The 16,219-nt window shown below is 40.6% G+C and overlaps 1 protein-coding gene across 1 annotated transcript; it reads right to left on the bottom strand.

Annotated features, from left to right (window-relative positions):
• Positions 1-897: 897 nt before the first annotated feature.
• On the bottom strand, positions 898-15,155 carry LOC137138187 (FHF complex subunit HOOK-interacting protein 1A-like). Its single transcript, XM_067525208.1, has 18 exons — positions 14,985-15,155; positions 13,535-13,584; positions 11,994-12,229; positions 10,521-10,716; positions 10,225-10,446; positions 9,761-9,923; positions 9,086-9,197; positions 7,014-7,115; positions 6,663-6,719; positions 6,488-6,574; positions 6,120-6,287; positions 5,954-6,033; positions 5,598-5,770; positions 5,405-5,516; positions 3,071-4,356; positions 2,630-2,808; positions 2,418-2,538; positions 898-1,993 (listed from the first exon to the last, which is right to left on the bottom strand). Exons 3-18 carry the CDS (start codon positions 12,096-12,098, stop codon positions 1,761-1,763), a joined length of 3,396 nt encoding a protein of 1,131 aa, XP_067381309.1. The 5' UTR covers positions 12,099-12,229; positions 13,535-13,584; positions 14,985-15,155; the 3' UTR covers positions 898-1,760.
• Positions 15,156-16,219: the final 1,064 nt, after the last annotated feature.

Genomic DNA, 16,219 nt, shown 5'->3' with positions numbered 1-16,219 from the left:
AAAAGTTATTCATTTAATTTTCATTTTCAGTCCTACAGGTCAAGTAAGAACACTCACTATGACACTATGTGTCTACAATTGCTGCTGCTTCTTTTTTTCTCCTTTATATTTCTGCACATATACATTCTCTTTCTGCGTCATAAAAAATAAAGACATTATTAAAAGAAACACACACCCAAAGAACTAACAATAGTTAACAATAATCTGATCTGATCCCAAAACCTGTTTGATTTTCATGTCAGCTTGGCAATAATTTATTCCCAAGGGAAATGAGAACAAGAATGTTCTGGCAACTGTTCACCAGCAGGCGGCGGTTTTAACATCAGAGTGAGCCTGGTCAGGTTGGTCCATCCCATCATGTCACCATGGTAACACAGTTTGTAATATGAGGAGGCTTTGTATTGAAGGAAGCGGCAGTATTTTCCTTCGTAGGTGAAGTGAATGAGTCAATGAGCCGACGTGAACAAAATTTTTTTCTTCTGTTTGCCACATCAAAGCTCACATAAATGATAAGTTAGGAAAACTAAGCAGTGCGTCATTCAAGTTCTTACATTAACAACAAATAACACCACATAAAAAAAGAGGAAAATCTTCTTTTTTTTTCACAAAGGAAGTAAATTTCATCTCTATATATAGCACTAAAATCTCATTGTCAGTTGCAGTGAGGTTTTGTCATTCTTTTGTGTGTGTATATGAATACACAACAAAGCTTTATACACAAAGACACATCACTCTGTAACTTTTGAAGTCGCTCCTATTTTCAGAGTTTAAGAAGAAAGGACTGCATGGTCTGCATGGAAAGGCAGAACACGCAATACTATATATATACCCAGTAACAAGACAATAAATGGGGCACTTACATATAAGCGTCAGAAATGAAGAGATCCTTTCCACAACACTGTTTTATCTGATTTAATCTGTAAAGGCCTCATTCAGTCAGTTTCTAATGTGGTAGCTGTTGCTTTCATATTTTAGTCTGATCAATATCTGAAGTTGCCAAAAAACATTACAAATACTCAGATTTTAGGGCACAATGTCAAATTAATACTTTATCAAAATTACAGTGGTAAAGTCTCCTGGTTTCCTTCTTTTCCTCAATACATAAAAATATGTTTTCATAGTGAAAATCCATATATTCTCTTGTTACAATAAGAACTCCGGCAGATCAATTTTAAAAAAAAAGTACATTCAAAGTAATTTTGTACAATTTAGTTTTGCTCTAAATGATTGATTCTAGTTTGTTGTTGTACTGTCACTTGAACAATTAAAACATTTATTTAAATATGTATGTGTATGAGATGATCAATTTTGACGCCACAGTTTCGCACCCTGAGTATATACAGGGTTGGTTTAAAATGGTTGCCACAGGAATAAAGTCTTAAACTTTTTTTTTTTCTCAAATTAACACATGAGTGCAAAGATTATATAAAACAGTGTAGAAAAGTATTTGCACTGATCCCAAAAATATATAGAAAAATGAACATTGATTTATTTTCAAAATCATCTTCTTGAAATCGCTTTATAAATATCATCCACATTCACATGGGGAAAACATAGAAACTTTCAAGTGCTGCCAGGAAAATATACAAGTGCACAGTAGTTTACAGTAGTGTCCACTTAAATTATCTATATTAAGTGTGCTACATGTTTTGTACTTGGACTCTGCTGGTGGCCTTTTGATACATTATCAGCGGTGGCTTCAATGCAATCACATTTGTTGTTTAAAGCTGTACTTTCAGAACAAACCAACATCACACCTTCTACTCCTCTGCAGGGCTGTCCAGCGTGATGCTGTGCTCCTGGGCGATGGCTGCTAGCTCTTTGAGGAACTCTGCATACAGGACGATGGCAAACAGCCTGCTCTTGGCTTGCGGGGGAATAGGAGGACAGGGTGGCAGGACGCTTGAAGGAGGCAGAGCTAGAGCTTTCCTCACACAGCCGTTGGGAAGAGATGGGTCCAGGATGATGTTGCCACCCTGAGACTGGAGGCACTCTGCCAGACATGAGGAAACAAATGTACCTGTAGTAAACTTCAGTTAATTTGACTCTAATTCCCTGCATATGCTTTACAGTCCACGTTGCTCTGCATAAACAACGCACACTGCTCACACACATGGGAATTGGTGCCATCTTGTGGACTCTGCAGGTTTGTGTATTGCTAGAACAAAAGCTCTTAAATGACTGTTCAGTCTGTTGTCTGCAGTGTTTAGTCAGCCATAAAGTGTGTGCTTCTACAAATCTCTGCACGTTGACAGAAACAATCTTTAGTTTAAGTTCTGCTTGTCCGGTCTATGTAAGTAACTTGTACTTTTGTTGTACTACTCTTACTACAGCCACATAACTAACATAAACAGTAGCTGCAATCAGTAAACTTTTCATAAAACATAGTTTGTGTTTATCTACGTGTGCTCGCTAACCTTTAAACTTGCTGTCCTGGTCTTTTGCCAACAAGAACCTCCAGGCCTGAGTGACCAATGAAGGATAGTCCGGTGTGGCCGCCACGTAGAGCTCAATCTGAGCACGCACCGACACCAGCACCTACGGAGACATGCAGGTACACACAGTGTTATAGTTTCGATGCCTGAAGCGATGGATTAAGAATTTAAATCCGATAGATGATAAATCTTACCTGATACAGTGTGTGGACGTTGGGCGCGTATGTTGAGTCTGTGCTGAGCAGGAAGGATCTCAGCAGAGGTTGCGGATACGATGCCAGCTGGGACAGGATGCCTGTCACCAGTAGGTTCACAGCGATAGAGTTTTCTAAAAGGTTCTCGAGCCGGGACAACAAGACGCTGATGAACGGGCCTGGAGGACAATGTGAAGCCAGAGGTTGGTGTTTATGTGTGTGTGTGTATAGGACATGTATTTTGAACCTTAATCCTTAGGAGTCTTGAGATACTTAAACATTTTTTAAAATCATAGACAAGACTAGACAAGATTTGGTTGCGTAAATATCTTTGTAACTTTCTAACGTAGTTAATAAATAGTTAATCATTTACTAACTATAAGCTTTAGGAAGCTCCTTCATTTAATTTAATATCTTATTCACCTGAGCTCGAAGACACACCTGTAAATGGAACTCCATGGGTCCTGCTGCCTTTCTTACTGCTGGTCCTCTCGTCCCCTAACTCTTCTTCTTCTTCCTCTATCTCTACCTCCTCCTCTCCATCCACTTCTCCATCATCCCACATGCAGTAATAAACGAGCTCCTTCTCGTCCTCGTGCAGTTTTTGCCTCAGTGCTCCAACCCTTTTCCTGAATGTGATAATGTCGTCTGTGAAGTCACAGTCTGGATCTACCCCCAGAGACAGCATGAAGTCATGGTATTGGGACAGAAAGTCATTGTTTTTGGCGACTTTGCTGTCATGCAGTCTTGGAGATTCGGTATTGGTCACAGGAGCTGAGGGGTCATGTAGCTCAAGTTGAGAATGACCATTTGGTAAAGGTTTTGTTTCTAAGCACGGTGTGAGATGTGTGTTGTCTTGTAGATGATGCTGCTGTGTTACGTATGTGTGATTGATAATTGCTGCAAAGTCTGTCAGCTTGCAGTTTTGCTCTTCATCAGCATCATCACATTTGTTGATGATGTGACTGTTTGCATTGAAACTCTTAATAAAAAACAATTGTTGCTTCAGTTCTTCCTGTTCCTCACCACTCCTCCTCACCTCCTTCCCATAATCCTCACTCCTTTTTCGATCTACTTTCCCTCCATCCACGCTCGTCCTCCGTGTTGACATGATACTATTAACAGTTTCCATTACCATCCGCCCTGTTGTTGTTAACATTGTTGCTATTGTTGCTGTTGACAGTCGATCATTTGGGATGTGACGAGACCTTCGATTCGCTGACATTATTCGCTCCAAAATTACTGCCTTTGAGTCTTTCTGGGCAACAAGATCATAGACCTGAACATCATCTTGAAACTCAGATTCCTCTACATATGAGCCATGCACCAGCTTGGTCGCAGTGCGTCTCATTTCTTGAATGTGTTCAGGAGGTAAAGATGGAGGTGTGGGTGTAGATAAACCCACATTTACACCACCATTTCTTTGCATTGTGTTTGCAACCACTGATAAAGAGGGATCATCCTCTGCAAAAATGTCATCCCACTCCAGCTCCATGGCAGAGCTGGCTCTTGCTGTCTGGTTGCCTGTGGAGATGGTATCTGATAAGGATGGAGTAGGGGAGAGGACTGAAGGGGGAGGAGTGATCACTAGTGAGCAAATGGAGTCGCTCTTGATTCGCTGTCCGATCTCTTCCTCATCTTCTAAGTCATCCCCTGGTGTGCTAGGTCGGTATTCTTCGGGTGGAGGGTCGATCCCATCATACGAAGCCGACCAGAGCTGACATGCCCTGCAAGAAAAGCAAAACATATCAAATCATTTTTTACTAAGAAATTCCAAGAAACAATAGGCAGAACCCTTCTGACTGTGTCAGAAACCTTTTATCTGTAATGTAGTTTGTCTGAGTGATACCATAATACAAAGTACTTCGAATATGTATATTTATAAAATGAAAGAAATATTCAAACTTTACCAAAAAATGTCAGATAGAACCAACAGACTAGATATTTTGTGTTGAGCAAAGACTAAATTAAGACTTAACTGTAAAAATATTTGAGAAGTAAATGCAATAATGTTATTTTTTTTTCTGATGGCGACGACAACGGTAAAACAAACATTATAATCCGACATCATTCCTTTAGTTACCACTGGATCATTCTCCAAGTTAAGCACAATATGTTAAAGTAAACCCAAGAAAACACCCTTAATAATGCAACAGACTTTTAAACTAGACCGTTCTACGTGAATTTGAATATTAATCATTCATTTTATTGCCAAGTGAGTACTTCACTCCAGTTCCAGCCGTTCAAAGCATAACTCCTGCCACAAGATATTTTAATACCGTAATGCACCACATACAAGGAGTTGTTACATCACGCCATGTCCTACAGGTTTTGGATACAAGCTACAAAGCTACTGTCTGGTATTTGAATGCATAACCTTAAAGTTTACTGAAGGAAATAACAAGCTGATTGTGTAATGTTTTTAGTCAGCGTATGATCATTTTAGTTTCCTCTTCAACTGAAATACAAAAGGTTGCCCAGCAGATGTCATGCTTCAGTCCTTTTTTTCAAAAAAACGTGTTTCCCTGGCACTGTGATAGTCACCTTGTGTTTAAAACTGGTAAGTAATGTTTCATCCTAAAACCACAAATGAGCCAAAATGATAAAATGACACATCAATGCATCAAGTTTCACAGTGTCCTTTTCCTACCCCTTCACCGCATGGTCTTTAAAGTTAATGAGCCAAAACCAGAGTCACTGTACAAAAGGACACAATGGCTGCATTGTGCATTTTCTGATTTCATTGCAGAGGAATAAAAAGTCAGGCACACTAACCTGTGGGAGGTGGAGATGGCTTGGCGGGCATCCCAGAGGTAGTGAAGGTAGTTTATGTCCATCAGAAAGTCTGAACCGCGACTGTAACCAACACTGTCTGATACTGACAAATCTGACACAGTGACCATTTATGTTAGCACACAAAGTACAAATGTCAAAGTACACGTGAATTATGACTGTTAATTGTACTGACCTGATTCTTTTGGCCAGTGGATACGCTCAGAATGTGAATTTGTGTTGGGGAGGTACACAGGGGACCAGGAGGGCATGAGAAGCAGGAAGGAGGCAGCACTGGAGGAGTAGCAGTCTCTCTCCTTTAAGGAGGAGCGCTGCTTCCTGCTCAGATGGCTGCAGGGAATCAAATACCTGCGGGCACAAACACACACATCCTGCTCAGTCTCGCCTTGCATCGCTGCAATGACGTAAAGAAGCAGCAGTAAAATACTTGGCTAACTGCAGGTGATAAAATTTCATCACCACCAGGTACCTGATTAAACAAAAAGTGTGTGCTGGCTGAAACTCATTGACCTTTGACGCTTTCACACTGACCTAAACACCAGCTGCAGCATGACATCTTCACAGTAGAGACTGATCAGAGTCCTGAACAGAGCCAGGGACACCGTACCCAGCTGATGGACACAAAGTGAAAAGTCATGTTTCCGAATTTACGTAGCACGAAACAAATTCAAATAGCATAAAAGAAAATACGCCATACCTGGAAAGGTGTGTTGACCCGGCTGACCAGCGTGTCCAGGATGTGCACGTTGTCGTGTGTGTGCAGCAGGATGAAGGACAGGAAGGTCTGTAGGAGGGTGGGCTCAGAGATGGAGCGCAGGAACAGGTCTAGGTAGGCTGTGGTGGTCATCACCTCCTCTACCGTCAGCTACACACGGACGAATGTTGATGTGAGCATGAATATATAACTAAATCAGAAGGTTTTCTATGAACACACAAACTGAACTTTTATTTAAGTTTTATTTAGATCCTGTTAAAAAAACAAAAACGCAATACTGTCAGTATGTGTTTAAACAAAGAACTTTCATATTCAACCTTCTTCTGCCCAGTAGTGACGTGTTTTGCTACCTTGTGCAGAGCAGGAGCCAGGACGGGGACCAGGAAGCCATTGTAGATGTAACCCAACAACTGAGACCGGATAGAAGGATGAGCAACCTGAGAGAAAGAAATAAGAACGCAGTGATTGTCATGGATTAGCTGTATCATCATTCATCATTCATATGTCTGGTTTTATGTGGGTTACCTTGGTAACAGCACTACAGAAGTCCAGCGAGTGCAGGAAGTGGACAAGAGCTGGAACCTGTTGACCCAAACATCGAGCATGATCAGATGTTCAAATGTTCATTCATGAATTTATCTTATTCATGTTTATGTGCCTGTTCATCTATGCTTTTACTTTTTCCAGATATGACAAATTCACTCATTCATAAATAATTTGAATGAACCAATAAGTGGATTTATTTTGATATAGTATTTCACACATTGGTGCATTGATTCTGTCTTTAACACTTTATTGATCCTGTGGGGACATAATGCAGAGCTGCCATGCAAGCTGCTCTACTTTTGTGGGGTTCAGTGTGGTCGTCATGGTTACCTGCTGCCAGTCGGCCTGGTCCAGACAGTGCCAGTCTTCACTGTAAACCTGCAGCCTGGCTGGAAGAGATGAGTACAGACCAGACAGACCTGTGGCCAGCACCTGTAAACACACACACACACAAAACCTAATTCTACTGCTCAACAATCAGGGTTTTGTGGAAATTAAATCTCAGTGCACATTAGTGTGTATTTTAATAAATAGCAGAGAATGAAGTTAAACAAAGGGGAGACAGAAAGGTGTATTTCAATACTAAAAGATCGATTAGAGATATGGTCCAATTTTTTGGAAAAATTTTGCACTTTTCCTATGTGTCGGCTGTGGTAACTATGAAGTCAGAGCCAACAGCTTCATTGATTAACCTATCACAAAGCTTGGAAACCGGGTAAAGAGCTGGTGAAAAGGTTCCTTGCGTCCTATTTTTCTCTACCTATAAAAACCAAAAATTGTCATACTTCAGTTTTTGTTATTGAGATATTCTGTGATGTGCTAAACAGTGAGTTTTACAGTACATGTGTTAGCAGGCGTTTGGTTTCTAGCAGCCTTAAACTGTTTCCTTTTGTACTAAGTCCTTATGTTAAGCTCAGTTAATCCTGGAAAAGCTGGATTTTTTAGACCAGTTTTCCAGTCACGGAAAAGCAACGGGAATTAGCAGAAATAATGAAATGAGTAAAACAGAGTATGCTAATTTTACTTGGAGCTTAATAAATGACTGTGTGTGCGTTAGCGTTAGGAGTGTGAGCATCTGTTCTAAGTGAGAATAACAGCATTATGCCATTAAAAATTATTTTTTTAAAAATTCATTGAAACCAGACAGCAACAGTCAAAGCAATGAGAGTGATGGAAGGATAGATCACAGGAGAAGGCAAAGAGAGACAAAGGACAGAAGGGAGGACTAGGTGGAGACAATGCTACAGAAGGGGACGAAAGGAGGGAAAGAAATTTTCATCAACAATATGAAAATAAACATCTTCAGCAGCAGCAGCGGTCAAACAGCTGCCGTCTCAATCTCGTTAACAATCAGGCAACCGTCCAATCACGTGCAGACTTCTTAATCCCTTTCTGTCTACGAGCCAATCTCGTGCTGGTTTACTAATCTGCTCTTTACATATAGATTGAGGTCAGAGTGTGGTCACATGGTCTTAAATCTCTCTCTCTCACACTCACACACAGACACACAGGTGCCACATGCTTAAGTGTCTTACTCACCCCTTTAATAATCTGTCCCTCCCTCTAATTCTCCCAAATAAACATACACAGAAAAATGCCCATCATGGTGAGTTTAGGTACCTGAAGTAATCAAGTAAATATATTTTTGCTGTATAATGTTCATTTATTTGTATTTATTAGAGCGTGTTAAGCTGCTGGTATTAGCAATTGCCTGAGAGTGCAGCCACTAAAAGGTTCTCGTTCAACCAGTGCATCGACAGCTGCTTTCCCTTTGCCCCTTTTTATACAAATAAAAATGCATATATGAAATGTACTGTCGTCTTCTTCTGAGTTGTACTGCAGCTGCCTGTGGTGTATCGTTCTCCCTTTGCGTCTGTCACACATTAACGCTCCCAGAGGAAAGCAGTGTGAGCCCATTAGTTCATTACATAACTCGTGATAACAAGATTACATGCAGAGAGGACATGAATGGAGAAAGTGACTCAACCAAATAAATGAATGAAGGAGGGGGATTCTTTTTTTATCCCAGGCATTTTAAAAAGGATAATTTTTACGATGAAATAAACAGTTTTACATTTTCCACAGACTCACACAGTTCCCTATTTATTTTTAGTTGGGAGTTCTGCAGAGAGTAACCTAACTTAGTTCTAACTAAACAGTGTGATACAAAACATTTAAAGTCCATTAGTGGACTGCTGCTATAGCATTAAGAGAATCTGCATGTAACATGTAACAGAGGGCTGTGAAAGCAGAAGTGAGTCTTGAACAAATCCTTGATAAGACTTTTAGACATTCTGGCAAACATAAAACGACCAACCAGTGAACAACCAGCAGCTGCATTATCTCCTGCATGTTTAGCGACTAATGAGTGTGAATAAGTGTGTGTGTGTTTGTGCACTCACAGGACAGAAGTATGTGTTGTCTGCGATGTGGCGAGCGACTCGGGGCTCAGTGGCAGACAGAGACATGATGAGCAGAAGAGCATCTCTGGCCTGCTGACCCACAGATCCCTGTCTGAGAGAGACAATGATGTATTTGTTTGCACATAGATTCATGTGAATGTGTGTGTGTGTGTGAATGTCCCCTAAATGTGTATATACAGCACCACAAATATTTGATATTTGTTCCATTGTGTGTGTACCTGTTTGTGTCTATACCTTATTTCTGTGTGTGTGTATCAACCCCACTGTTAGTCGTACTGCATGTGTTTATACCAGGTGTATACATGACCTGTTTAGCTATGTTTACCTAGGTGTGTACCTGTGTAGGTTTACTTGTGTGTATAGCATCAGTCTCCCGCAGGTACTGTACCTGTGTTCCTAAACACGCGTGTGCATACACTTGTGTTTACCTAAATATGTGTGTACCTGTATATATACCTATAAAGATATTATACCCATGTGTTTGCATGGACACTCATAGCTGTGTGTGTGTGTCAGTGAGAATTGTACTGTATATGTGTATACCTATTTGTGTGTATATGTATCTTTATGTAATCCTCTGTGTGTTTATATGTAGCATGTAATCACTTGTGCTGCTCGATTTCTGTTTGCACATACCTGTGTATTTATACCTACCGGTGTGTGTATGGTATGAGCAGGGAGAAAAGAAGGAAGTTGGCAGCTCCCTGGTCCTCAGTGGTGTGGAAGAACAGTTCCAGCACGGAGGGATCTTTGACCAGAGCCACACAGAGCTGGTTCAACAGGAAAACCAGCTCGGCCTCCACCACACTACCACTGTCTGGAGAAGTTACGCAGGAGATTAACTGACCAACGAACTGATTAAACATCTTAGCTACATCTCCAGCATGTGAAACCACTTCCTAATTACCATTTAAAACCAATTACATGTTATCACCTCAAGCAGCTTCAGGACACATCCTGTGCTGGCAAACTTACTTTTTAACTGATTAGTAAAGTAGATGATCCATGACGAAGAAGAAGGTGCTTCAGTTTGTTGCTTACTTTTTAAGTACTGATTGTATAGTTTCTAAAATAAGCAGCAGTACAGTATATAGACACGAGAGACCACTGATTATTACCAGTTCCAGCTCCAGCGCATGAGGCCAGCAGCATCATGAGCGGACGTAGAATGGGTTTGTGGTGCAGCAGAGGCTGTTTGGCTTGAGAAAGAAGCATCTGGTACATCCTGAGCTGCTCCAGCTTCATGTCCTCAGTAAACTGTCTCCTCAGGCTCCACAGAAACAGCCGCTCCATCACACCCTCCAAAACCACGAACTCCAGGATTGGACCCATCGCTCCTCCTGGGATCAGTTCACACATCAGACCCAACACAATACAACATAGCGGAATGTATGGTGAATTTTGGTTCTCTTGCCTTGCCCAGCCTCTTCCTCCATGAGCAGAAAGAGCATGTGCTCCACATAATTCTGGACAGCGCTGGCCTCATCTGCCGGGATGGGACCAAGGCGTAAGGCTCCAGAGCTGCTACTGCTGCTGACGTGACCGGAGAAGAAACCAAGCGCACCAGCGCTGCTACGACTCGGCTCATGCTTCTCCAGGATCTTCACTACCTGCAGAGAAAGGGACACTGTAGATATATCTACACATGTGCTTTCATCATCTTGTTTTTATCAATTTTATCCAAAAAAGCAGAAGTGCACAGCAATTTAACTTCTCACAATACTACATGAAGCAAACAAATATACAGTATTGCCATTACCTTTTCCATGTGGATTTCATTGGTTTGATGTTTGTTGCTTTTTTATTGCATATTATTGCTCCCTCTTTATATTCTGTGGTCAAGTGTTTATCTTAATGAACCAAAATTCTTAAAATTCACATGATGATGTGTATCTAAATAGGCATTATTTAATTTAATTTGCTAATTTATCCCAATATTTGGATAAACTTTGCCCTACATTTGAATGTAAACTTGACTTCTGCATTCATGTTTTTTTAGAATCAGCATTATCTGATGAGGGATTTTAAGCTGCACTTCCTGTAATGGCCACAAGGTACCAGCTGCAGGAAAAGTCATAGTGATGAAAGGGATTTGAAACTTCTGCTGTTTTTCAAGGTATAAAGACAATTTAGTGTTCCCTCAAAATATTAGGGACTAAAAAGCGTATTTCAGTCCTTCTCATTTGTGCCTGTAGCAATTATACCATCAGTAAAAGTCTCTGTTTCACAGGCAGGTGTCCCGACCAATGACATTTTCTTTTGTACACACATTTGGATTTCATGGCTCCATACAGAAGCTGATCTTTGAAGAAAGACTTGGGAGATAGCACAGAGCCCATGCTTTTAGTAGTCTGTTTGAATTTTTGTTGCAACATTTGCACTTCTGATTTAAGATTTAAGATTTAGGATTTCATTGGTATGATAAACTCAAGATGCGGCAGCTGACAAATCACTGCAGGGAGGTGAACAAAGGGGGGAATACATGAAAGAAAATGGAGAGAGAAAGAGAAGACTGTAATTCACTGTCCACACTTGTGTTAACCTTTGACCTTGACTGCAGACAAGGACCACACACACACACACACATGGACAGAGAGAATGTGTGGGTTTTCTTGGCGGGTGCAGAGAGAGCTTTGTTCTAAATGGATTCTGTGTTTACGGGCCAGAGTCTGGGTCATTAATGGGCGCGCGCGCACACACACACACACACACACACATACACACACACAACGCCACACGCACAAACAGTGTGTATGCCAACCATTATGAGGAAACTAGGACGAACCAAAGAGACTGAGATGCAGGACAAGAACAGCAACCATGGAACAACAGGAATGTGAGTAAACCAGAAGACGTCTGGAGGATGGTTAGTAAATGAGTTTACTACCTGTGCCCAGTGGTTATTAAATACGATCATACAGGTCTCGGGGTCGACCCCTCTCAGTGTGAGAGACTTCTTCCGGCTGCCCCCGACAAGCACAGAGGCCATCATTTTGACTGGCTGTCAGGTTGCTATAGCATGTTCCAGCTCAGTGTGTGGGATGGTGCCTGTCTGATGGGGGGGACCAGGAGGCATTAGCTGAGGATCAGACTCTTTCCTGAGCTCTTCAGGCAGCTGCTGCACTGAAAAAGATAGAGATGGACAGAGTAGACATTTTTTTAATTATTCCTCTAATTATTCTGTTATAGTGCAGAGATACTTGATCTGTAAATAGGACGGATTTCCAGGAACTTATCTGTACTTTTGCTAGTTACTGACAAACATATTATAAGGCTACATCAGCTGTGGCCCCGTGCACTGTGTGGACTTTCTCCAAAGCAAACAATATGTCCTTAGCCTAACTTCCTTCCTTTCAGGCAGCCTTTAGTTTCAATTTATCGCATCTAAATCAGGAAAATAAACTTGCAGAGATTTAAAAAAGGAAAATGGAGAATATTTTGGTGATGCTCCTCTAGTGCCATTATCCACTTGTTTTTCTGCTATCTCTCTTTTCAGCGTCAGCTGTATTTGTTTTTAGTGGTAATCTGCAAATATTAACAGTTAATAGCAGTAATTGTTATCAGCACCATAGCTATGGCTCAGCAGCCAAATTGACCCTCTTAGCTATGGTACTCACTGACTGGTAGGTAGTCATAGGTGACCCACTGAACCATAGCTATGCGTGTGATAACAACTGATAAAATACAGAATAAACATTTGCTAAATATCAGTATGTTAGTGTTTGGGTGCATGCTGTTAGCATTTAGGACAAAGCAACGCTGCCACTACTCAACCTGTACCGTCGACCGGATTTGTTCGAGTGGGCAAAGAAGCAGTTTCTCACTACCTCACTAAACCACACGTGTAGAACAAAGCAGGCTTTCCAGTAGGGACAACATGCATTTTCAACAACCTGGTAAACTCATAAAGACAGAAGTAAAGTATCCTCTACAAAGTTGGTGCTTCATCTTCTATAACACAACTCTCTGAGTGATGCATTACAAATACTCTGTAGCCTCTGATGTATTGGCACTCAGCCACATTGTTAGGTACACCAAGCTAATGCAGGTTAAAATAACTGTCTGCTGTCTGCTGATTTAACTTTATTTGGACACTGTTGAACTGTAATGCATTGATAGGTGTTTCTATTATTGTCCATGTTTTCCACCCCATTTGTGTCAATAAGGATATTTTAACATACATTTATAATTATTCTGACAAACAACTGAGAGCTATTTTCTCTTTCTTCCTGCATTTATCCGGTTGTCTCTCTCTGTCAAAAAATGCACAACAGCTGAAGCCGGATGAGGACGTGAGGCTGTTCAGCGGCAACAACCAAACAGGAAAAATGGAAATGCATCCAAGTCCCTCCCTGGGCGTTCTAGGACATTCCATGAATTCCCAGGGAGCTCTTTAACATGCCCCCGCCCTCTGTACTGAAGACCTACCTCAGTGCTCCTGCTGAGATGCCATCAGTGAGTGGGCCTGCTGTGTTGTCCTGACAGAGAGATGAAAGGTTGTAAACTGTCTGGCTCCCATACACACAAACAAACACAGTTTACAAATCCATCCATTACCATCTGGGTCTCTAATCTGAGTTTGTGTGTCCAGGGCAAAGAGTTGGAATTTAGTCCAATTTCCTGTTTGGATCACCAGGTTGTTGTTGTGTGTGTGTGTGTGTGTGTGTGTGTGTGTGTGTGTGTGTGTGTGTGTGTGTGTGTGTGTGTGTGTGTGTGTGTGTGTGTGTGTCTGTGTGTGTATAATCTGTGATGAGACCATGATATTTAATCCCAAACCACCACCCTGTGTGTCCTCATTCAGACAGGCACATGCCTTCACACAAACCAGGGATTAAACACACACACACTGATTGACCGGAGGTGTTCACTTCTTATTCTGACCTTGTTTTTAATGCATTTTTTTTCAGGCATTTAGCTGATTAAAACTGAATTATGCAAATAAAACACCTTGTGTCACACACAGGCTGATGCAATCCTGTGACCATCAGAACAGCTTTTCTGCCCATAATATGAACATTTGTTTGTACAGTTGTTGCTTTCTCAAAGATTTAAGTAACAAAATAAACACACTGACGTTTCTGGTTTAATATGTGACCATAGGTGTATTTTTCTCATAGGAGTCTACATTTGTGCAGTTTCTGGAGAACTAGTTATGCAAAACAAGTTGCTGCTGCTTCCAGTGATACTTTAACATCTGTGCAAGACTGGAAAAAAATCTCAAAATGTATAATTCTTTTGTCCTGGATGTATTTTTGCATTGCTCACAAATGCACTGACTATCAAAATTAAAACACATCATACAGCTCCTCTTTAGTTTTTCACTAAACGAGAAGATTTTAGAAAGCTATTTGAAACTTAACCTTAAATTGATAAATTCTTGTTGAGATTTGATTGGAGAGGAGCTGTGTGTATATATTGCTGAGGCCTCTGTCTGCCTGGTTTTGCTGAACACTTCTGAACACTTGAACGCCTCACCACACTGTACACCACTGTACCTGCATTCCTCAGCCCAAAGCTGATACAGAAACACAGCAGACATTTTATTCCCACATTTCACACAGATACTGCATGTTGTTTTTATCCTGTCAATATCCAAACTAAAGTGTCTTGTATTCTATTCTGTTATTCATATTGTTTTACATTTTCAGCTCTACTTTGGTCTCTTCCTGTCTTAAAGCTCCTGTGCTTATTTATTTTATTTTTAATTACTCTAAACTATATATGTCTTTGTAACAGAATTAGTTTTGACTAATTTGATAACTGTTTTTCAAGACTCGGTCTACAGTTTATTAACGTATTAATCTTATTGGCCATGAATCCCCTCACTATTTCTTACTTTGCAGGCAGCACCTTGCAGATGACTTGATGCGGATCTTACCTCGAGTAGTCAGCTCCTTATTCTCAAAACAAAACTAAAGCAGTTTTAAACTTCGCCAGAGTCCAGGAATCTGTATAAGTTCGGAGGTTTGTTAATGTTAAGCGAGCGGCTTAAGTCCACACCGGTCCGTTTGTGACGGCTGCTCCGTTTGAAGACTTAAGCCGCTCAGCTGTCAATCACTCGGTCGCGGTCGTGGACGTAAACCTAACCCCGCCCACCACGTACACAAACACCCCCGCCCCCTTAGAGACGGCTACGTTAACGCTGTAATGCTTGTATTATTCAAACTAGCAGTGAATCAATATTATTACATATAACAATATTTTAAAAAACCCAAGAAGGAACTCATTGAATGTGTAGTCATCTGAGTTGTGTAACATAAACACAGTGTGTGTTAAAGCCAGACAGGTGCACTAATGTTTGAGTTTACTAGTTTTTGACTTTTAAAAACTAATATTCATGGTTGCACATGCCCACTGTTTAGTCCTTCCAGCCAATGTAATTGTTATTCTGCTGGTGGATCTGATTTGGATCAGAGTCTGCCTATTGAACATGCGTACTACAGACTATCATATTGTGTATGCATATGTGGACATATGTATTTGATTATGCTAATTAATATGTGTCACAGTAGTTTTTTTCAACTTTCAATTTTGATAATCCAGGCGCTGTTTGGTTAGAGGTGTGTCAGTGCTGCACTCTGGTGGCAAAACACTGAAGCTATAAGTGTTTTGCTGATTCATGGATTGTTTTTCACATTTATCAATTCTGTATGTCAAAATGAATAAAAAGTGTAAATTTCATGCAGTCATGAAATAATGACAATTTAGTTTTCTGGCTCAAAGCATGCCTGGGTTAAAGTCGGGGCAAAATTTATGGGGACATTATTGTAAAAACAAATAGCAAAAGCGTAAGACAAAATATGTTTCAAACTGTCCTACTGAATCCGTCTCTCTCCTTGTTTTTGCCATTGCTTATTTAATGCACTTTTATACTTTTTTCCATGCCCAGTTTTTAAGACAATTCACATGCACGCATAGCACTAATGTAATAATTAGCTTTTTTTTTATTGAATATTGCATTTTTTGCTTGAAAAGTGGTGCTGTATCTCAGCAATATCTCAGCACCAACAGGATGAATCTCCATGAACGTTTCTACAATCTCTCTGTAGTTCATTTGAATTTTTTGACTATTTAAATTACACATAACATTAAAGAATGTTAACAAGCCCTTCA

The sequence above is a fragment of the Channa argus genome, chromosome 12 (assembly GCF_033026475.1).
Source record: "Channa argus isolate prfri chromosome 12, Channa argus male v1.0, whole genome shotgun sequence".
Classification (NCBI taxonomy): domain Eukaryota; kingdom Metazoa; phylum Chordata; class Actinopteri; order Anabantiformes; family Channidae; genus Channa; species Channa argus.
This window is presented reverse-complemented; position numbering and strand designations above follow the sequence as displayed.